Here is a 22,617-nt window from a genome sequence, read left to right as displayed (position 1 = left end):
GCCATCAAAAAAAGAATCCCCCACATTGACAGTCAGCATCAGTTTTATTTAGACAACTTGCCAAATACACAGAACAAAAATAGAAACTGCTAGTATGTTTGATACATATACCAGAATAAATCTATGGTCTTTAATAATGTGCATTACCAGTTCACACACAAAGTGCCTTCATTTTATATTATCCATTAGAAGCACAGTCAATCTGACAGGGCTACTTTAGTTAACCTTTTCAAAGTATTCCTTTGAGCCTTTGGGGGTTGGCTTTATCTGAAACACAAGAAAACAGCGTTTAAAAACTAGCAAAACAACTTCAACCATCGTTGCAGGTTTTGATGAGCAATTTCAGATCTATAAACAGTTTTAAAAGGAAGCTAAAAGCCTTACCGTAGGTGATTTTGGGGTCCAGCTGGCTGGACAGACCTCTCCATGCGTTTCCACAAACTGGAAGGCCTTTACGAGACGCAAAGTCTCCTCAACAGAGCGCCCCACTGGAAGATCATTGATGCTCATGTGTCTTATTACACCATTAGGATCAATGATAAAGAGCCCCCTTTAGAGAGAAACACAAAGCAAATAAAAAAGTGAAGGGCTTATCTGAGAAAGCCAAGACATTTCTGCTGAAATTATGCTCTAAAGCTACTGAGGCCTATGCTAGAAATGATGAGATCAGTAAAGAACATCAAAAGGGTCAGGTACAGTTTTCTAAATGATAAGCAATTTCTAATCCAATTGTGTTTTCTCACTATACCTCAGAGCTATTCCCGGACCCTCCAGTAGGACGCCGTAGTCTCTAGAGACCTGTTTGTTAAGATCAGCCAGCAGGGGGATGTGGATTTTTCCCAGTCCTCCACTCTGAAGAAAAACAAGAGAGGCCAAAGTTCATGCAGAGAGATTTGGAGTTGGCTTTGGTGGTTTTCCCAAAGCTCACTTAAACAGACTTGTTCTTATCACCATGTTCTTATCAGATGACCTATTTGACAAGATCAGCAGTCTGCATAAACACATACAGTTACTGTTCAAAAGTACCTGAGATAACTAAAACTTTTTATTGGGGCAGCAAGTCTGTTTTTGCCAGTAAGAGCTCTATTCAAAGTGAAATAAATACAAATAAATGCAAATTGCAGTTTGTTTTTTAAAAAAAAGTTTGATAATGTGTTGGTTAAAGGAACTTCTCACTATACTCCACTACAAGGATTTGTTAAATTCCACCAGCAGCACCTGATTTCATTTAATGAAGGACTGATTAGCTAAAGCTGGTATTAGCTGGTCCCTGCACATGTGACATCACAAAGTGCTGTTTTATTGGTTTCTATTTATTCTAGTCAGTCATTTTTGAACATTTTTAATTGCCAAATAAATAACTGTGGATCTATTTTTCCTATTTTATCAGAGGCCCAAGACTTTTGCATAGTACTGTAAATCAGGGGTTGTCAACCTTTTCCACCTCCAGTCCAAGTGGAATAATGGCAGGTTACACAAAAACGTTTCTACAACACATTTTTTAAATACCGGTCACTTGTGAGTGGACAAATTAAATTTTGGGGTTGGAACAAAACAAAGCTGCATCATGCTTTGTTGCTGCAAGACTTGTTTTTAAATGGTAAACATTATTAACACATTATATATTTCTTCCTTAACATTAAATAAATTATTTTTTCCACTTCTTTTGTATGACATACAAGCCCACAACCAACCCACTCAATACACCAGAGGGTATTTCAAGGCCCACCTGTGGTCTGCGGGCTACTGGTTGAGAAACCCTGCTGTATATGCAGGTAGCAGTAAAATGGTTCTACCTTTCTAGGAGTGTTTGTCCAGGCCAGGTGAGTGAAGTGAGAGTCCACAGACACACCCACCACCGCACAGTTAATATCGTGGAACTCGCTGGCCTTATCACTGAACGAGATAATCTCAGTCGGGCAGACAAACGTACTGCAAAGAGATTAAAAATGGAAAAAACATCATTGGTCTTTCATATCAAGTCCCAACAGAGAACCCAGATAAGAATAAGACCATAATTATGAAAATGAAACTGTACATCACACTGTGGAAAGACATCATGCACGCTTGTAAAGTGAATGTGCTTATAACTAATCACTATAGACCTCCCTACGCAAGCCTGTTTTACTGAAAAGAACTGTAGCCATCAGAGAACAGTCAACTATGAATGGGGAGCAGTACAAATCCAACTCATCACATCATTATATCGTCAACTGGGACCAAAATCCTTTCACTATAGGACTTAGCATTACATTAAAGGAGGCTTTCCAGTAATACATCACAAAATTTGACAAATTATGAAGTAGTAACTGAAATGGTGTCACAGGCCACACAAAACAGACATTCAAAGGGAAAAAAGATGATGAAAGAACCAATTTGCAAAATGACTTACAAGTCAAGGGGGTAGAAAAACAGGACAAGATATTTGCCCTTGTAGTCATCTAGACTGATTTCCTTGAATTCTCCATTGTGGACAGCTGTACCCTTGAAGTGTGGTGCATGCTGGGTGACTGCTGGTGCCCATTTAGCAGCATCTGGGATTTGGATTAAAAAACAAAAAACCCACAATGGAGGAAAATTCCGTTCACTTATCTTGCAGAGAAGCTCAATTTATTCAAGTTCATATAAAAGTTTTTTTTTTTTTCTTACTATACTAAGTCACTGATGTCCGAAGGGTTCTGCTAGTGTTGTGAGGTCAAGCTTGGAACAATATAAAAACCCTTTTTGGTGCTATATAGAATCATTTTGAAAAGGGTTCTCTGTAGAACCATATATAACACATTCTCTATCAATCTGAACAGCCACTTCATGATGCAAAGAACCCTTTTAGGCATGCAAGTGCTTCTCCGAGTGCTCGTGGTTCTAAATAGAACCACTGTATTCTATATAAGAACCCTTGAAGACGCTCGATTTTTAAAAGCGTGACTAAAGTCATTCAGATGGATTTGAAATGCTCCATTCTAGAAAAGACTAAAGCGTCAATTGTTACAATTTCACAATACAGTGGAGGTAAAAATGAACCAGAGCCCGTATTCACAAAGAATCTCGGATTAGGAACATTAGAAGTGCTGATCTAGGATCCGCTTCGGTCAGTAAGTTATTATGTGTGATGGTTATAAATATATTGCCAGCTGTTGTGAGACATTGTTTCATAACAGATTTGAGATGAGGTTTCAGTGTTAACAAATAATTAACATCCATCCATCCATCCATCGTCTAAGCCGCTTCTCCGTCAGGGTCGCGGGGGGATGCTGGAGCCTATCCCAGCAGTCTTCGGGCGAAAGGCAGGATACACCCTGGACAGGTCGCCATTTGCTATAAATCACTGCTACCGCTGTTTTACCACTACCAACATGACATCTAAAAATTGTGCATCGTGACCTCTGAGCTCAGGACCGTCTTTTTCTCTAAGCTATTGTTAACTAGCAAAGATACTTTCTCTAGATTGACAAAGCACTTCTTGTAAGTTGCTCTGGATAAGAGCGTCTGCTAAATGCTGTAAATGTAAATCTCAGATGAGCTCGGGCCCAGAGAAGTCGGCGGTGTTTCTGGGTGGTGACCCCTGGTTCGTATCACCACCACTGTAAAGAAATTGCAGCATTTCAAATTTCAAACTTCTATGAATGACGTTGTTTCTGTCTGAATGACTGGAGTACTACCACTTAAACTGGGAAAAGGTCATGTCTCTTCACTTTTTGAAATGAAACGTACTGATGGAGAAGCAGGCTTTCTGTACAGCAGGACATGGGAAGGCTCTTGAAGCCCTGATGGCTGACGCCCCGTTCAGAGAGGCCAGGGCCCTCAGTCCATTCACCGCCGTTCTTGTGGCCTGCAGATAAGAGAAAGGGATGGACTAAGCTGAGTGCCGTGTTCAAAAGATTCACAAATGACCTTTCAATGAAAAACATGTGTGTCTATAGCCCAGAAATGGAACAAAAGCATAAAAAGACCCTATGATGACTGGATTTTTCAGGCTGCATATTGACCACATAGGGAAACTGCTGTGGTTCTCACTCTTTAGTGTTCTCTGACCCACGTGAACCTTCTGAAGAGCTTGATAATGAGCTGATCCGTTTGGAGAACAAGGGGAACCCTTATATGCATGCAGGATAATGTTGTGCAGGCAGAGAGCTATTTTAAACACATCATGGGAGCTTTATCCACATTGAGTTAGGACTGTGCTCTACTTTACAGCACAGCACAGCACAGCGAGGGGGAAGGTTACCTCACAGCACTAGAACAGCCTTCACGACTAATATATTAACGCAGATATAACCAAACAGCTAAAATCACTACAGAATCGACAGAACTGCACGCCAGCCATGGGAGCAGTTACACGCAAACAACTGTAAACTCACAGAAGTCCCGAGAAGTCTCCCGAAGGTGGCTGCCATCTTATATGTGTTGCAAAAGACTAACGTTACGATGTTCGAGCGACTTTATCTGAACCGGTTCTTCTGAACAAATGAGTCGATCCAACGGAATCGAGCTCGTTCGAACACATTCATAGCCGCACAGGACACGTGACCACAGCCGCCACACTCTGTGAGTGAGTTAACCTAAGAAACTAAGTCAAGAAAGAAGCCAAGCAAGCGTCGAGATAACATCGTAGCAGGTCATTTCTGCGTTTTTATTCACATTTTCAGATGAAAACATTGCACACTGAGGAGCTCTATCAGTGGTGGACAGTAAATAAGTAAATGTAATGAGTTTCTGTACTTAAGTAGTTTTTTCCTGTATCTGTACTTTACTTAAGTTTTTCCATTCTGGGCAACTTTTTACTTTCACTCCACTACATTTCAGAGTCTAATATCTGACTTTTTACTCCACTACATTTTGAGAAATCTGTCGTTCCTTTTGGTTTCTGTGTGTATGAAAACGTAACATGTCAAAACAAAGGAAGTGCAAAGCCAGAACACCAATCAGGGCACAGCGGTCACTTTGTTCTGAGCTGTTTTGACCTGTTGGTCATACCGACCCAGTGCAGCACACAGTTCAACGTCAGTACAGCAGTGTAAAAATCTGGGAGCACATGCGTCACCTAAATGATGAACTAACCTAACTTTGTGTAAATAGACCACAATATAGAAATATGTCCACATACGCAGTCGTGACTGACCTGTTTCTTTTTTTCTGAATTCATACAAACACTTTCATTTTATAGTAAATTAGTTTGGGTTAGTTTGTTTATGAACAGACGCCTACAGATCAACACAGTAAAGGAAAACCTATTTGTGATCCTGAGTTTAAAGCCAGTTTTAATTAAACTTGTAACTAATTTACAAAGTAATCTTAAACTGAAACTTTGCTTGTGTGTAAAAAGTGATTTCAGAGCCACTTGGTTCTCCCTGATGGAAACTGTTTACCTTCAGTGTTTTGTGCTTATGATCATTTTAATATTCGTCAGCGTCACTAATTAATGACGTTCTATTAAAAGACTGGTTTACCAAGAGAGACGCTGGAGGACTTTCACCTGAAATGAGTTCATGAAGCCAGTCTTGTTATAAAAATGATAACAGGACATCAGAGCCAGAATTACTCTTTTAGTACTTTTACTTTATACTTAAGTACATTTGAAGGCAAATACTTTAGTACTTTTACTCAAGTGGAGGTCTAGAGTAAGGACTTCTACTTTTACTGGAGTAATATTTCACATTGGGTATCTCTACTTTAACTCAAGTACATGATTTGTGTACTTTGTCCACCTCTGAGCTCTATGAGTTTCTTCCCACTGTACAACGTCTATGCCCTTATTAGAATCAGAATCAAGCTTTATTGGCCAGGTGTGCTGCGCATACAAGTAATTTGGTTTTGGTTACAGGAGCTGACAGTGCACAGTATCAGACAGACAATTACATGTAGAGAATAAGATAAAATAAATATGAAATATAACTAAATAAAATAAAACCTGTATTCCTACCATCACTCACTCAGTCACACATTTACATTTACGGCATTTGGCTGACGCTCATGTCCAGAGTGACTTACAATTTGATCATTTTACACAAGGGGGCCAAAGTGGTGTTAGGAGTATTGCCCAAGGTCTCTTATTGGTATAGGGCGCTTGAACCCCAGTGTACAGTGTAGAAGGTAGAGGTGTTAACCGCTACACTAACCAACCACGTATACCTGTAAACATTATTATTACAGCCTGAAGACTGAAATTATTTAAAACGTATACATTTATAGCTTTAAATGCCACAGTATACCGCATTGGGCGCTCTTTGAGTCTTCTTTGTGTTTGTGGATGAAGAAGATGGGAACCACATTGAATAAACTGCCTTGTGAATCAATGAGTCGTTTCGTTTGACCAAACAGGTCGAAACAGTCGGTTCGTTGAATCGAATTTGCCAGCCTGATTGGCTAACGCGCGTACGACGCGGCTGCGCAGCAGGAGCGCTGTACGTCATCGGCTCGTCAGACGGAACTCGAAGAGGGCAGCAAACGTGCGCGGGCCGCCTGCTTGACCTGCACAGCATTCAGCTTCATTAGCGTTTCCCCCGCTGTTTCTCTGTGACTCCTAATGTGGAGAATCATTTCAGATTAACATTTAAAAACCCCTCCGCCGAGGTCGCTGAAATGGACCTGAACTTGGAATACTGGCAAAACAACGGAAAGGTGCTTAGTGATGTTACAGTAACGTTAGTAGGGTGTTGTTGTTGTTTTTTAAATAAAATGTATGTATATATTATTATTATTGTTATTTACATGTGCCATACTATCTGTTGCAATGCTTTCTAGTCGTTCCTCAGCAGGCTCCACATTTGGTTCAATCTCCTTGACCCCAGTTCCTTACTGGCCTCTGATGTGAGTAGTACCTCATTCATCTCTGTCTCAGAACCTGCACACTCAAAAAGAGGTTTAAGGGTTCTTAGCCCAGGGAGTGGTACTATTTAGAACCATGAGCTCTGTATAGAATCATTTGCATGCTTATAGAGCTCTTTGCATGGTAAATGGTTCTTCAGACTTATGGAAACGATGTTGTATATGGCTCTATATAGTAGGATACATTGCACGAAAAGAGTTCTACTATTGTTACGCTGTCAAGCTTGCAACAATAGAAGAACCCTTGTTGATGCTAAGTAGAACCATATGCAATACATTTTCCATCAATCTGAAGAGCCATTTCACCATGCAGAGAACAATTTAAGCATGATATGGTTCCATACAGAACTCATGGTTCTAAACAGAACCATTGCCTTTAGTAATGAACATCTTGAAGAACCGTCTTTTTTGTAAGTGTGTAGATTTAGATTTTGCTGGTGTGAAGTGCTTCACAGCCACATGAATGACTTTCCGAAGCAGATTAGGACACATGATCAGGTCCACACTTACAGTTTTGTCCTTAAAAAAAAAGTCTGGTATTTTAACTAGCATAATGTGGGTTATTCCACGTTGTACTTTGTAAAGTAAGACATGAAGAATTTTATCCCCCTCTGTTTAGACAATGCACAGTTCTGCCCGAATCATGTTATCAGTGCCATGAGTGCAGGGGAATGTTCTTTATGGTTTAGTTCAATGATGTGCAAATCATTTAAACCCTGTGTTTCCTTTAGAGCAGTACAGACAACAAATCGAATGTTAGAACTGAAATTATTTAATTGTCTTTTCAAAAAATATATACCCATTTTAAATTTGATGCCAACAACAGGTTCCAAAAAAGTTGGGATGGGGCAGGTTTACCACTGTCTTTCATCACCTCTTCTTTTAACCACACTGTAAGTGTTTGGGAACTGAGGAGACACTGCTGCAGTTTTGAAAGTGAACTGTTTTCCCATTCTTGATTAATATAGGATTTCGGCTGCTCAACAGTTCAGGGTTTCCTTTGTTCTGTTTTTCATTTCATAATATGACACGTTTTCAGATGGTGGCAGGTCTGGACTGCAGGCAGGCCAGTTTAGCACCAGACTCTTTTAATACTGAGTCATGCTGTTGTAATACATGCAGAATGGTTTTTCCTTGACTTGCTGAAATAATCAAGGCCTTTCCTGAAAAAGACGTCAACTGGATGGCAGCAGATGTTGCCACAACCTGTATTTGCCATTCAGCATTAAGGTTGCCTTCACAGATGTGCACGTCACCCACGCCATGTGCACTAATGCACCCCTATACCATCATGATTACTGGCTTTTAAACTGTACTCTGATAACAAGCTGAGTGGTCTTTAGCCTGGAGGACACAGTGTCCGTCGGACCACAGGACACTTTTCCACTTCCCTTCAGTCCGTTTTAAATGAGCTCAGGTCCAGAGAAGGTGGCAGCATGGATTCTGGATCCTGTTTATATACGGTTTCTTCTTTGCTTTTTAGAGTTTTAACTTGCATTTGTGGATGTAGCGATGAACTGTTTTCATAGACAGTGGTTTTCAGACCTGTTCCTGATGCAGTGTTTTTAATGCAGTGTCACCTGAGGGCCCAAAGATCATGGCTAACAAATGCTGGTTTTTGGCCTCGTCCCTTGCATGCAGAGATTTCTCCAGGCTCTCTGAATTTTTTAACAACCTTATGTAAGGTAGATGATGAAAAGCAAACATTCTTTGCTGTTTTACTTTGAGAAACGTTCTTGAATTCTTGCACTATTTGCTCGCTCAGTCTTTCACACAGTGGTGAACCCTCCTCATCTTTATTCCAGAAAGATTCAGCCTCTCTGGGATGCTCTTTTTATCCCCAATCATATTACTGTACAGTTGCCAATCAACCACCAAGTGCTTTTTGTAGTATCACACAACTTTACTAGTCTTTTGTTGCCCCGTCCCAACTTTTTTGGAATGTGTTGTGCATCAAATTCAAAATGGGCCTACATTTAAAAAAATAAATCTCACTTTCAACATTTGGTGTGTTGTCTTGTACTATTTTCAATTAAATATAGGGTTTAAATGATCCACACATCATTGCATTTTTTTTTTTTTGTTTTTACTTACATTTTGCACAGCGTCCCAACTTTTTTGGATATTGAGTTTATTCTTCATATTAATAGTAGACTGAGAAGGTATTCCAGAGCTCTTTTAGACATTAATGTGACGTTTTGTAAAATCAGAAATGCTTAATTTTCTCAAGAGAGTTGAATGCTTTTGCTTTCATTTTCAGGCTGAAATAGAAAAGGCCCGCTGTCTGCTCAGGAGTGAAGAGAAGCAGCAGAAGAATGAAAAGGTAGGTTGAGAACTATGGATGGGGCATATGCCAAAAATATAATATAATGGTACTTGAAGGCATTTCCATGATACACAACATTTATCACAAGATTTAGTTTCTCTTGGGTTTCATAGGTTGGAACTGACAAAAAAGCCCCTCACTGCTACAATAAAAAATACTTTCGACACCTGTGAGTACAAGAAGCCTGTTTCACAAGTCGTTCTTGAGAAAAATTGTTAAGAACAAAGTTTCTGACATACGCCAGCGTTTTTTTATTTGAAATTTGTTCTTGGGTAAGAACAGAATCTACACACACTCAGTAGCACAACAGTGCAACAATTTTTAGAATTGCAAAAATTAGAATTTTTCTTAGGACGTTTCTCAAGAACAAAATTAAGAAAAAACTTGGCAAGATGTTGGGGAACGAGGCACAATGATCTTTATTCAGTTTTTGCTGGTTAAACAGGACATGCTCTCTTTGAAAACACATAAGGCTGCTCAGTGTTCTTTAAGTTCTGGCAATATCCACAGAATGCTCAGAAAAGCATGTTGTGATGTAATTTATGACCATAACAAAATATTATCATATTGCCCACCCCTACAAAGAACGTAGAACACATATAAAGTAGGCTTTTATTCATATTATGTCCTGTTTAATGTTCCTTTATACTTTATTTATCTAGGTTCGTAATGCCTGGGCACTCTCTGTGGTAAGTATCGATTGTCACCTTCATCACAACGACCATAATAGTGAAACGTTTTGATGCATATTTTGACAGTTACTTACAGAAATGAAGCAGATTAAGAAATAAAATCACTGCCTAATATATGAATTTATTGGTCAAATTATTTTGACTTGATTGATTTTAAATATTAAACTGAACTGCTTTTGTTGGCATGAATAGTCATCTGTCCATGCTGGTAGTGGAGCATTGATTTCCCCAGTGTTTCGTCCTCAAGGTAACAATCATTATGGATCTTGAATATGCTGCACTATTTAGCTCCCAAACTAGAAACAATGGAGTTACCTTGCTTAATTTAGACAGCAACCGTTTACTTTTACTTTTAACCTCTTTTTCAGCTTTTCTGCCCATAACCGTTCCTTTGGTGAGTGTTGATGTTCAGTATACACTGTGTGTATTCCTCATACACTGTACAGTATATTCAGTAAACTGTAACAGAATCTAGATATGATACGAAAGTTAAATCTGTATCTAAACTTTGTCCGTGTCCATAAATATCTAATTTATTATTTATCTTTTGTCTTTTAGGTTGTAGCAAGTTTTTTGCCTCATAAAGGAATCCGGCCTGCCCTGTTCTGGCATGTAATGGAGCTTTAATAACTATTTATGTTTTGTAATGTTTGTTTTTTCATGACAGTGACCGTCTTTTTGCATATCCAATCTGCAGTTTATTCTTCAGAGTTACTGTGCAGGTTTCAACCATGCCAACAGAAATACGACTGCAACTCCGGTAACTGAGACCTTTGCATTCCACTGCGTTCCTGTAAAACCAATTCACTATAAACAATCATTTTGTTTCTCACTTGATTAAATTGTATCTGATTTTCCAGAGTATGTTAGTTTTGTGGAATCATTTTGTAATTATAAAATAAAGAGTCAAGCATGTGGGCAGAACTTAATCAGTTTTTTGTATTTGTTAAGGGAAATAAAACATCAGCAAAGCAGCCCCTGCTTATTGTCGGCGCAGTTTCATATTCAACAGTTGTAGGGGTGAGACCTGTTTCTTGGAATCTTTGTTGTTCTTTCAATACAAAATTTCAGAACTGTCTCAGACTCTGGGTGTTATACTCGGATATGTAACCACCCCCCCCAAATGTGCTTATTTTCAGGCCCTTCCTCAAATTGTAATCCAGCGCATGAGGGTCAGCAGTACTGTAGCTCAGGCCTTCTGTAGGTCAGTGCTGCCTATTCCTCTTTCAGGTCAGCAAAGCACTTTTCTGTACCCTGTAATTCTCTGATATTACACCAACATGCTTTTCCAGTCCGCTGTACACTGTAACAATTGTTTACGTCAACGAAAAAGTTAGAAAACGGATTGCCTCTTATTTTTTAAATGAATTAGCAAAGTAATTGTAAGTTAAGTCTTTAGATTCATGTTAACTGAAGTAAACTGTTAATTGAAAGAAAAGCGTATATTTGAACCAGGATCAAAAGTTAATATTTCTAAATAATACTTGTCTGTTAATTCTTTACTCAACGTTCATTGAGTAAAATATTAGTTTGTTCCAAAATAAGTAAACTTGCTTAAAATGTTGGCAAAGTACTATTTTTGTTGCAGTGTAGTCCCATTCCCTGCTAATCCTTTTGAGATTTGTTTATTGGATATGTCTCTTGCTCATTCATTGTACACTGAACATTTAAATTTATCATTGCTTTGAATTTATACTGTATTTACTGCATCTACAACTAATGAATGTACATTTTCTAGCTATTCTGGCTGCCTTCAGTGTTATGGTGGTGAGAAGTGAGGAATCAGAGAATGGTATTCAGATCTTTGATTCTAATGGGAATTCACTTGGTGTCTCAAAGGAGGCTGGATCTAAGGTGAGGAAACTATTGAAGACCATAATGGAATGACTTATAAGGTGGTCACTAGTGTTTTTTTTTCAGTGCAGTTTGCTTGAGTACACGATATGGCTGGAAAAACGCCATTACACTTTGTGATGCATCGATCAGAAGGTGGCGATTCAGCTGCTACTATTTTGCAGCATTGGAATTGATTATATTATATATTATATTAAAATAAATATTATTTTCAGGAAAAGAAAAAATTCTCAGGTCATTTTAAATTCAGTTTTCGTTTAAAAATGAAGGTAAAAAAGGAGTTTAGAGTTGGTTGATGAGTAGATCTTAAAAGGTTCAGCAGAAGTCTAAAAGTGGTGTTGTATGAACCCCTTTTCAAAAAAGTTGGGACTGGAAAAAAACAGAAATCAGTGATTCACAAATGCCTTTTCATCTGTGTTCAATTTAAAACAATAAAAAGGCAAGATATTTAATGTTTCAACTAATTATCTTTATTGTTTTTCGAATACATGCTTATTCTAGCCTTTCCAAAAAAGTTGGGACAGTTGCATGTTTACGACTGTGTTATATTATTTTTCCTTTTAACAGCGTTCTGTTATTAATTAAGTTCAGCATTAATAATGCCTTCACAGATGTAAACGTTACCTATGCCATCAGCAACAAACCCCTATACTATGCCAGACACCGGTAACAAACAGGATATTCATTTTTTTTCCTTTTTTTTTTTGACGTGGCACTTGACATCCATTATTTCCAAAATCAATTTGAAGGGTGGACTCGTCAGGTCACTGCACATTTCCACTTTGTGTCAGTCTATCATAGATGAGCTTTAGCCCAGAGAAGTTGGCAGTGTTTCTGAATGTTGTTGATAGATGGCGTCTGTTTGTGTTCTTGCATTTGTTGATGCAGCAACAAACTGTTTTCTGACAAGGTTTTTAAAGTATTTCCATGCCCATTTGATCATTACAGAAGGATTTTTAAAATATTCATTACACCCGTTTTTTTTAATGCAGTGCATTCTGAGAGATCACAGGCATTCAGTATTGGTTTTTGGTCTTGCCCTTTATGCGCAGATTTCTCCAGGTTCTCTGAATATTTTGATGTCATGGAATGTAGACGGCGAAATTCCTAAATTCCTTGCAATCATGTGTTGAGACATGCCCTTAAAACTTTTATACTCAATCATGACAGCATCATCTCTTACCTATAACTTTCCACAGGTCAATAAAACAGGTGTTTGTGATTATTCCACAATCCTCCTGGTCTAAAACTGCCTCTGTCCCTGTGACTTTTTTGGAATGTGTTGCAGGCATCACATTTGTAATTAGCGTATATTTACAAAAATGAAAAAAGTTGATAAAATATTAAATATTTCACTTTTTTATTTACATTATACCTACTGTCCCAACTTTTTAATTGGGTTTCAGTAAACTATGAGTAAACTACTCATAGGCTACTATCAAGCATCCTAATAATTTTCTTTCCTGACATATTTTCTGCAGTAAAGGCAGAAATCTGTAGCATGATATACAAAAACCGATGACTGTATAGGTTTATTGTAGTGCTTTGCTAGAATGAGGTATTTTAGCATTCATATGATATGTGGGGTAAAATGTGAGATTAATTCTGCTATAAAGAAGCTATAAGAAATTGTCAAAAGCTGAAACATGATGTCCTTCCAAGTTCTGACAAAGTACCGTATAATATAGGCACTGAGTCACGGTTGTGTGATGTATTACTCCACTGTTTTCTTTTTCTCACAGGCTGTAAAGGAAACTGCCATCTCTCGAGCAACCCTTTTTGGTACCACTGCAACTGTGCCCACTTTACTGCTCTACTTTCTTAGGAGGTATTACAGTCAGTACTGCTCATTTCAGTAGATATCTCAATCAAAGCTCATTCAGAGACTCATTGACTAAATCTTCATCTCAGGGCAAAATTTGTCCAAAGGAACCCACTGATAGCTGCTCCTGTTAGACACATTAGTACTGCCATTGTCCTTGGCTTGATGATTCCTGTGTCCTTCAGTTTGTTTCCACAACTTGGCAAGGTAAGCTGCATAAGACAAACTATCAAGCAACACTATAATGCTGTTTTGTACTGTGCAGAGTTCAGAATTACGCTTTAGTTGTGCAAACTGTGTTGCCAAACTTTTTCCTTGTTTTAGATGACATTTGTATTTCTGTTTCATGTTCTACTGGTACCAATGGTCGAATACTGTGTAATTATAAAGGTAATGTTTTTTTTTTGTGGATGCACAGCATCATTCTCATGTTATTTTGTGTTTTAGATTGAAAAGCAGCAAGTAGAAAAGGAGTTGCAGGCCTTAACTGATGACAGGCAACTGTTTTACCACCGAGGACTTTAACTGTCATGTCTAAAGCAACACTTGTAGGGTATAATTTACTGATGTGTTTACATCTGCTTTGGAGTGAACACCTACATGCAGACACAGCGTTTCTAATTATGCTTGTGAGTATAATTTCAAAAATGTGCATTTTAAGTTATTGTTCCAATAAATCATCACTTTAAACAAAGAAACTTGAAAGTTTTGATTTAATTGTTTTTTTTTAAAGCTAAACAGAACAGAGCATTGTTAACAAAAATAATGTTGCTATTGCTGTTATGTGCACATTGTTGACTCATTCATATCGCCATCACTTCAGTGTCAATTCAACTCAAGTTCATTTTTAAGTCTTTACACTAGAACTCTTTTCAAATATATAGTGATCTGGTGTATATAATTCTTAGCAGGGGAAATAAGATGGCATAAAATAAGAGTTCACCTGTACATTTGAAAAATACATACTGTGTAATTCAGATGTTTTCAGATACAATATCATGTCACTTAACATAGTACTCCTAATATTTCTGTAGAGGACTGTTTAAAGCATGGATCACAAGGGGAAAAGTGCTTAAAGAAACAAATCAAATCTTAACACTTGTATATCATAAGCAATATAGAATTTTGAATAATTTGGTTAATAATGCTTTTATTCGTTGTAAGGCATAAGAAAGGCAACCGTAAGGCTTTTCTTAGCTTTGTGCAGATCATTGACAAATGAAAGTAAACACGAAAGTTTGAAATCTTCATTTTCACAGCAGTCTGATGGATTGCTTATTGGAATGCGTGTTCCATCTAGACTGCTTTCAAGCTCAAATATCAAAAGTGCCAACTTAATTTGATAACTAACCGATTCACACCTGTATATGCCATTAATATCTTAGTATCTCTGAAAAAATAAAGTAAAACACATGGGCAGTCTTGGTCACAGAACGGGAACAGCTGCATAATATTCTTGCCTGAATGTGACTAGCACCAGCTATGTCCTAGAATGTTATGTCATAAAATCTCTATAAAATTCTCTGTAAATTCGGCTTGGCAACTGTGTTAGGATTAGTAAATCACATGGTCAATAACTTTGCAATAACTTTGAAGCATCCGAGTGGTTCATGGAGGGCTCTCATTCATTAGATCTTCAGGAGCTGCTCAGCTGCAGCTAAGTGGAAGAGAAAGTTCTCAGTTGCTGGGGGGAAATGACGTTGCTTCAGTGCCTCCAAAGTCAACTTTGCGTCCTCCCCTTCCTTGGCAAGAGACACCAAGTTACTGAGGATTTCCTTGGTCTTCATTGAAATGTCCTGATTAAAAGAAGAAAAAAAATTTATTGAATTTCTGACAAAATTGTATTCTATTCTCACAAGTGTCCTCTTTAAAGTAGTTCACCTTGATAACTTGTACATCTGTGCGATCGTTGTCCTCTGCAGACTGGACGATAAAGTGGCCGATCTCTTTATGCAGTTTTCCCATAGCCATTGCCTCTGTACAGGGGGAAAAAGCTAAGTTAACAAAGTGTAACGATGCAGTCAAGTAGTTAATGTTACATGTATGGCAAAAAAGAGTAGTATTTACATTCCTGGATATAAGAAAAAAATATACATAATATTACCAAAATCTTAAATGCTAAATTCCCAATCTAGCGAAAAACTGGCCTCCCCAACCTGCTTTTACTCAAAGTTTAAATTTTATTTCAGAAAGAAAATCTCTCACCTTTGGCATGTTGAGATATGGTGATTTCACTGTCTGGAAGATTCACAAAAACCTCAAAGAGATCTGATCTGTTGGTCACCTCAGGATCCACAAATCCTGCAACATATCCTGAGCGCACACAAAGTACGTTATCAATAGTAATGTGAAATGGGGGAACGTTATAGTTGCATAACTTAAGGCTGCATTGGGATAACCAGGCCATCACCCTACACAAATCACAGAAGGTACCAGAGGAATACTGACCATCAGTAATAAAGCAACTTGCACTAACTTAAAAATTATTTCACCATTATTTACTGAAAAACTGATCCCAACCCCCAATTGGCAAGGCTAAACCTTATACCCATTTCTATAACAAAAACAGTTCTACAGCTTCCACAATATAAGATTTAAATCATAAATTTACATGATTGAATTGACTCACTCAGCAGGTATTTTATGTAGATTGCATTAATGTAGTGACATCCATTTATTGAATTCTGAGCTATGAATACTGTAACAACTGTAACTCCTCCATACCTGTACACATTCTGAGGTTCTCAAGCTCTCTGTCCTCCAGATGAACGTATGGGTGTAGAATAGACCAGTCTTTCCGGTGCCATGTCAGGGCTGGAAGTGCTCTGGTATTAAAGGTAGACACAATTTCAGCATACTGCATTCTCAAGGATTCATAACAATAGACAACACATGACAACAGGACTAAAACCTTAATTCTGTCCACTGATTCAAGACAACGGTGATTAGCAATGTTTATTCGCAAAGGAATACATTTACAACAGCTATTCATTTACCAGTATGTAGCTCCAGAGCATAAGCACCAGTGTCGCTTCTGAACCCTGTCTTAGAATGAACTATAGCACTGCTGTGATTACCTTGTGAACTCCAGCAAAGCCTCAACACGAGGGTGGTAGATCACAATCCTTTTCTTCAACATCAGCGCTGTGTACAGGATGATGGTCTCCATACCAAACTGAGAAACCACATCTGAGTCAGAGACACACAAAAAGAGTTATCTAAACAGGCTGGACCTGTACGCCAATCCTTGTAAACTGACAAAGTGTGCAATACTAATCCCCCTTATTACGATATATTATGACATTTACACAATTTTCCACTTACATTAAACCTACACTACACGAAACAGTTGTCATATTACCAATTGCTGTTATTTCATTCAATATTAACATATATGGGGTAAATTGAAATACTAGTGAGACAACAATGTATTTTTTTGGAACATAAGGGAGTTATGATATATAAAATATATTATAATGAACTATTTACAGCAATGTCTTGATGAACTGTCAAGTTTTGATCTCAACTTTTCAAATAAGAGTTATAATATTCTAATTATACATTTATTCCTGATCTTATACGGCTATCATCTACAGCTCTCGTCACCATTCTGCATACATCAGAAATGTTTTTAAACATTTAAAAGGTTCCTATAAACTGGTCAAAACCTGTGATTAGTAGCACCATAATAAAACAATTTCATACATGTATTGTCAACATTTTTCTTAATTGAAAACAGTGATTTATACTTTTGAACAATAGTGTAGTCAGTCGGCAAAGACCTGTTTGGTGCTACTAGAGCTATGAGGCTAATGTAGCTAACTATTAATGGTAGCTTATATCCCACGAATTAGCACGGTACAAACTACATGTCATACAGCATTGTGCAAACTGTCATCACGAATTAGCCTAAAACCACATTTAGACTTGCTTCTGTCTACTTTTTGCCACCGATCTATAAAAAGGGGAAAAGGGAAAACGGGGAAATTTCACCGCATTTAACCCACCCGTGAAGTGAAACACCACATACACACTAGTGAGCACACACACACTAGGGGGCAGTGAGCACACTTGCTCGGAGCGGTGGGCAGCCCTATCCGCAGTGCCCGGGGAGCAGTTGGGGGTCAGGTGTCTTGCTCAAGGACACCTCAGTCATGGACTGTCAGTGCTGGGGATTGAACCAGCAACCTTCCTGTCACAGGGCCAGTTCCCTAACCTCCAGCCCACGACTGCCCCCACACTTTTGCCACACTTTCGTTCCATTTTTATCTACATTTGGGGTGCAAAGAAAATGTAAATTTAAAAGACCAAACTATAGCTTTAAAGTCCTTACATTAGAGGAAGAAACCATGTTGCTAATAAACAGCAATCTAGCTGTGCTGTAGCAACATTTTATGTACAGCACACTGATTTTCGTTCTGTGGCAGATATTTTATATTGATATATGCAGATATTTTACCTTTTATGGATCCAGCCAAATAGGCTTTTCTGACATCATAATCCTTGATGAGGAAGGAGCCATTCTCATCACTTTGGCAGATGCCTTTAGTTAGGACAGCAATGTAACCCTCCATCATCTTTACTGGATTGCCATGTTTGATGTACATCCTGATGAAGCAAACATCACAAAGCCCTTAAACGTTTTCAGCACAGGAGTATATATTTTGAAAAATATATCAGATAAAATATAGCATTATCAAAAAAAGAGTCAATGACTAGCATCATCAATCAAATCTATACAGAGCTTTTTACAGAAATATTCCAAAGATGTACAATCAGGAAACTGATAGATGTCAAATACTGTAATACTCCAGTGAAATATGGCTCACCTGCAAAGAACTCGACTGAATGCAGCGTACTTTTCAGGGTTGAAATCCTTGGCTGTAATAACTATAGAAAAATGTGTAACCTTCAGGGATAAACAAATATTTAGTGAAAATTACACCCTAAAACTTTAGACATAACACTGGATAAACTGAAATGAAAACTAAGCCAATAAATACATGCTTAAATTAAACCGTGTCAAACTGCCTGAAAGAAACGAATGAACTGTTTATTGTTGTTCCACTGACAGATGATGTATCCACACCAAGCTCAACAGACCTTAAAGGTTGTTTAGAATTTTAGTGAGAAATTACAGAGATTTAGCTCATATTTGCCGACTTTATGTTGAGGCGAATGAGGTGCTTGGAATGAGAAGATTAAACCGTCCAGTATTGTGATCCTGTGGAGCTGCCCATGAACTAAGGAGCTGATTCCAATGATTAAAAGTTTTGCTGTCATTTTGCAGTCAACATATTTAGACCTTCCAGCTGTGCCTCATGGTAAATTAAAATGGTCCAAACACAATATGTTTTGTCGTTACAACACAGCGAGCAAGCTTGTGCATTCAAATGAAAGTCTACTAGGCCTTTCAAAATGATTACACTTAATTTAGCCACTTAGGGCTTATAATTTAATAGTTGAAAACACTGAACGGAAAAAAAAAAATTTGTTAGTAATCACAATTATTCATTTGACAATTCGTACTCATGTCACATTTTATTATCATGACGGGTCTGAAGTCAACTACTAAAATTAAACACTTTTCTTTTTTAGTCTTTACGTTTTTCTAGCATGGGTTCTAGTCTAAACCGAATGAACAGCATTCAAACAGTGCCTTACTCATGGTAATGATTTTCTAAGGTTTAAATCCACCAGTGCATCTTGGAAGGAAGTTATACAGAGCTATGGAACTTACTTTCTTGAGAACAGTGGGCTCTTGGACATCCACCGTACTGACATAGTACCATGTCCGGCAGTACTGCCCAAACACAAACGCGTGCAGCACTGCGCTGTCTGATGTCAAGCAACATTTTCGCAGGAGAACTTCTCGCAGCTCTGTGCTGACAGATGGGTAACACCACACCCACAGTGTGTCTCCATTCATGTCCTTTTCTGAGGAAAGACAACTCAGAGCTAGTCATCAACAGTAGTACCATTAAAGCAGTGGTTCTCAAACCAGTCTTGAAGGACCTCCAGACGGTTCACCGGTTTTCCCCAGCCTGTATCTCAACACATAAGGAATGTGGACCGTCTGCAAGGCCTAGAGGGCCATCTCGAGAACCACTGCATTAAAGCGACCATATCCTACACTTATCATACCGACTTATTGCTATTGTCTATTGTTCCTCATAAAAAGTGGACTGGGCTGAAACAATCCTTATAACTAACCACAATGTGAATGTGCAGAGATAAACAGCATGTCCCTAGACGTTCTGTGTACTTGCATGTGCATTCATATGCTTTCTGGTGTCCAAGTGTGTCCCATTTTTCAACAAACACACACTTAACCCACCCTTTCATGAAGACTGCACTGAAGTGGTATTAAACTAAGGATATGCCCCACAACTCACGCAAAAGATCTGATCCATTCCCTCATACCTGCAGTCTTAATGAAATACGGCATGTTAGCATGCACTTAAGCAAAACCACTTTGGGTCAGGCCTAGAAACTGTAGGATGAATAGTGGATATGTTTTGTGACATCACAAAAACAATAAAATCTAAATGGCCTGTTTAGCAGCTCAGCTACCTCATATGGAACCTGTGGACTAAGAACATTTTGAAAGTTCGAACCTTTAATGCAAAAGCCTCTAAAAAGTATTTCCCAGCTTTAGACCTGTGGTCCACTTGTAACCACAGTAATAAAAGTAATAAAACACAGTAGCTTTTAGGGCGGATTTCTTTACCGGTCTTTCTTTTCTAGAAGAGATCAACCCAAAAAGAGAAAGAAAATACACCGCAGAAAAACAAGCATTCAATAGATTCTGTAACATGTTTACAAAACACATCACTCATATGGAAAAATGTACCATTAACAGGGAATCTATGCAACCTTTCATAAGGCAGCTTTCATTTTCGTTCTTATTGGCAGAGTCCGAACTGAACGGCTCTCTCTGTTGAGCTGACCGCTGAAAGGTCATAACAGTCGCCTTACCAAATTAGTGTTACTTTTTTTAATGTACTGTATTAACCCCATTAACAGAAATCACATTGTACTATAAAGAAAAACCTTCTGTAACCTCTGATTCCAGGTACAGAGAGAAGACCATCAGGGATAGAGTCACACACCCTCTCAAATTCAGCATTTTTAACTAATTTGTTGTAGTATGAGATAATAAAATCACGGATAACATCAAGTAAGTGGAGTATCAAGAAAAATCACGAATCACGAATGTAAGGATCGTGATCTACCCTTATAGGTAATGGCTTCATATGTGGACAAATGAACTCCAGGACTGGAACCTGGGAAACGCTGGGAAAACCAAGGTGGTGTGTGTGTGTGTGTGTGTGTGTGTGTGTGTGTGTACTGCTCTTACCAATGAGTCCCACACTCAACATCAGCTGAGTCTCAGATACAGCCATCTCCCATTCCTGAGCTTAACGTGCCTCGAAAACTCAGTTTCACGGTCAGTCACTACCAGCTCGGTCAGTCACGGGTCCGCCTGCTGGACACTGGGCTTCATAGGGCACCGCAGAAGTCAGCACCCCGCTCAAAAGCAAAATCGACCTGTCAGTTTGCTGGTAAAATATACACGTAAGAACAGAAATGCGGTTCCTCTGAACTGCCTTTACTCTCACTTCTGCAGCGTCATGCAAATCTCCGAATCTTTCAGTTTGTCCAGTCTCCTTACAACTGGTCAGCGAAACCCCCTCAGTTCTTCAGCTCTGACGGACTGGACAACAGCACTTTAATGCACTTCAGACACTTCACAGAACAACTGTCTGCAGCTGTCATCTCAATAAAAAAACATTTCTCAAACATTCACTAAGAGGAAAATACAGCCTCAACCTGCAAACTGTGAATGCAATTCTTCCGGACTTCTTAGAGCACCGTCTCCAGCAGGCTGCCCCCTGATGTGCTGGTGGAGTCACTGCAGGACTGGACAATGAAGAAGGCTCAATCCGACAGGCTGCTCAGGTTCAGCTATGCGCCCTAATCCCTCCGCAGACACTCCTTACCTAGAACACTTTCAGTGTGTCCCTATTCATGGGCTGGGTCCTTCGAAGGCTGCTTAGACTTGAGTCACATCCCATTCTTAATCCATAGGGTTTCGTATGATGTCGGCCCACCCTTTGCAGCTATAACAGCTTCATCTCTTCTGGGAAGGCTTTCCACAAGGGTTAGGAGTGTGTTTGTGGGAATTGTGAGACACTGATGTTTGACGAGAAGGCCTGGCTCGCAGTCTCCGCTCTAATTCATCCCAAAGGTGTTCTGTCGGGTTGAGGTCAGGACTCCGTGCAGGCCAGTCAAGTTCTTCCACACCGAACTCCCTCACCCATGTCTTTATGGACCTGCTTTGTGCAATGGTGCGCAGTCATGTTGGAACAGGAAGGGGCCGTCCCCAAACTGTTCCCACAAAGTTGGGAGCATGAAATTGTCCAAATTGTTGCCAGACGGAGAAGCGTGATTTGTCACTCCAGAGAACACGTCTCCACTGCTCTAGAGTCCAGTGGCGGTGCTTTACAGCACTGCAATCGATGCTTTGCCCTTGGTGATGTAAGGTTTGGATGCAGCTGCTCGGCCATGGAAACTCATTCCATGAAGCTCTCTGCACAGTTCTTGAGCTAATCTGAAGGCCACATGAAGTTTGGAGGTGTAAGCGATCTGGGGATCTTGACCACCAAACTATATATTTTTTAATGGTATTTAAAAGAATCAGGAATATATGTCAGTGTGGAGATGTTCTTTTGTGCCTAGAGCTTATCTGTATCAAGGTTGTCTGGCTTGAGGAAGGCTGTCAGAGTCAAGCTCCACACACACACACACCTACGCACACACCCCCAGACACACACCCTCACACACACACACATACACATATACATACATATACCTACGTGAAAACCTACCCACGCATAGATTAGAGGGGCAACTATCACTTCAATTGACAACATTTCAACGCTTATTGACGATGAGGGTCTGTCTGGTGGGGGTTATTAGTCAGATTTGAGGTTTCTGTGCCTGGAGGCTCTTTACAATGTTCAAGGTTATTTCTATCAAGGGAACGGAAAGATGTCACATACAACTTTAGACTCCATTAAGTCTGCACATCATAC

At 39.0% G+C, this 22,617-nt stretch overlaps 3 protein-coding genes across 3 annotated transcripts; 1 reads left to right on the top strand and 2 right to left on the bottom strand.

Moving 5' to 3' along the window:
- Nucleotides 1-25: 25 nt before the first annotated feature.
- On the bottom strand, nucleotides 26-4,460 carry prdx3 (peroxiredoxin 3). The gene is made up of 7 exons (XM_017696689.1): nucleotides 4,359-4,460; nucleotides 3,712-3,829; nucleotides 2,393-2,534; nucleotides 1,797-1,932; nucleotides 749-852; nucleotides 385-550; nucleotides 26-267 (listed from the first exon to the last, which is right to left on the bottom strand). The coding sequence occupies exons 1-7, from the start codon at nucleotides 4,392-4,394 to the stop codon at nucleotides 217-219; spliced, it is 753 nt and encodes a 250-aa protein (XP_017552178.1). The 5' UTR covers nucleotides 4,395-4,460; the 3' UTR covers nucleotides 26-216.
- Nucleotides 4,461-5,913: 1,453 nt separating this feature from the next.
- Nucleotides 5,914-14,217, top strand: sfxn4 (sideroflexin 4). Its single transcript, XM_017696688.2, has 14 exons — nucleotides 5,914-6,618; nucleotides 6,742-6,807; nucleotides 9,086-9,148; nucleotides 9,814-9,840; nucleotides 10,036-10,090; nucleotides 10,212-10,237; nucleotides 10,402-10,455; nucleotides 10,541-10,603; nucleotides 10,795-10,863; nucleotides 10,983-11,073; nucleotides 11,582-11,697; nucleotides 13,440-13,525; nucleotides 13,609-13,726; nucleotides 13,967-14,217. Exons 1-14 carry the CDS (start codon nucleotides 6,580-6,582, stop codon nucleotides 14,042-14,044), a joined length of 951 nt encoding a protein of 316 aa, XP_017552177.1. The 5' UTR covers nucleotides 5,914-6,579; the 3' UTR covers nucleotides 14,045-14,217.
- Nucleotides 14,216-21,397, bottom strand: dennd10 (DENN domain containing 10). The gene is made up of 9 exons (XM_017696687.2): nucleotides 20,880-21,397; nucleotides 19,260-19,456; nucleotides 18,349-18,428; nucleotides 17,979-18,127; nucleotides 16,597-16,708; nucleotides 16,244-16,344; nucleotides 15,725-15,832; nucleotides 15,401-15,495; nucleotides 14,216-15,315 (listed from the first exon to the last, which is right to left on the bottom strand). Exons 1-9 carry the CDS (start codon nucleotides 20,923-20,925, stop codon nucleotides 15,148-15,150), a joined length of 1,056 nt encoding a protein of 351 aa, XP_017552176.1. The 5' UTR covers nucleotides 20,926-21,397; the 3' UTR covers nucleotides 14,216-15,147.
- Nucleotides 21,398-22,617: the final 1,220 nt, after the last annotated feature.

Source organism: Pygocentrus nattereri, chromosome 5 (genome assembly GCF_015220715.1).
Source record: "Pygocentrus nattereri isolate fPygNat1 chromosome 5, fPygNat1.pri, whole genome shotgun sequence".
Classification (NCBI taxonomy): Eukaryota; Metazoa; Chordata; class Actinopteri; order Characiformes; family Serrasalmidae; genus Pygocentrus; species Pygocentrus nattereri.
This window is presented reverse-complemented; position numbering and strand designations above follow the sequence as displayed.

What these genes read in the sequence shown, in the direction of transcription:
- dennd10 (XM_017696687.2), bottom strand. Translation starts at nt 20,925, where the DNA reads ATGGCTGTATCTGAGACTCAGCTGATGTTGAGTGTGGGACTCATTG. An exon ending in GAACCTCAGAATGTGTACAG is followed by an intron (nt 15,833 to 16,243) that starts GTATGGAGGAGT and finishes GTGTGCGCTCAG; the next exon opens with GATATGTTGCAGGATTTGTG. An exon ending in CAGATGTACAAGTTATCAAG is followed by an intron (nt 15,316 to 15,400) that starts GTGAACTACTTT and finishes TCTTTTAATCAG; the next exon opens with GACATTTCAATGAAGACCAA.
- prdx3 (XM_017696689.1), bottom strand. Translation starts at nt 4,394, where the DNA reads ATGGCAGCCACCTTCGGGAGACTTCTCGGGACTTCT. An exon ending in GAAAGCCTGCTTCTCCATCA is followed by an intron (nt 2,535 to 3,711) that starts GTACGTTTCATT and finishes TCCAAATCCCAG; the next exon opens with ATGCTGCTAAATGGGCACCA. An exon ending in GGACCCCAAAATCACCTACG is followed by an intron (nt 268 to 384) that starts GTAAGGCTTTTA and finishes CTTGTGTTTCAG; the next exon opens with ATAAAGCCAACCCCCAAAGG.
- sfxn4 (XM_017696688.2), top strand. Translation starts at nt 6,580, where the DNA reads ATGGACCTGAACTTGGAATACTGGCAAAACAACGGAAAG. An exon ending in GCTGCCTATTCCTCTTTCAG is followed by an intron (nt 11,074 to 11,581) that starts GTCAGCAAAGCA and finishes TACATTTTCTAG; the next exon opens with CTATTCTGGCTGCCTTCAGT. An exon ending in CAAAGGAGGCTGGATCTAAG is followed by an intron (nt 11,698 to 13,439) that starts GTGAGGAAACTA and finishes TTTTTCTCACAG; the next exon opens with GCTGTAAAGGAAACTGCCAT.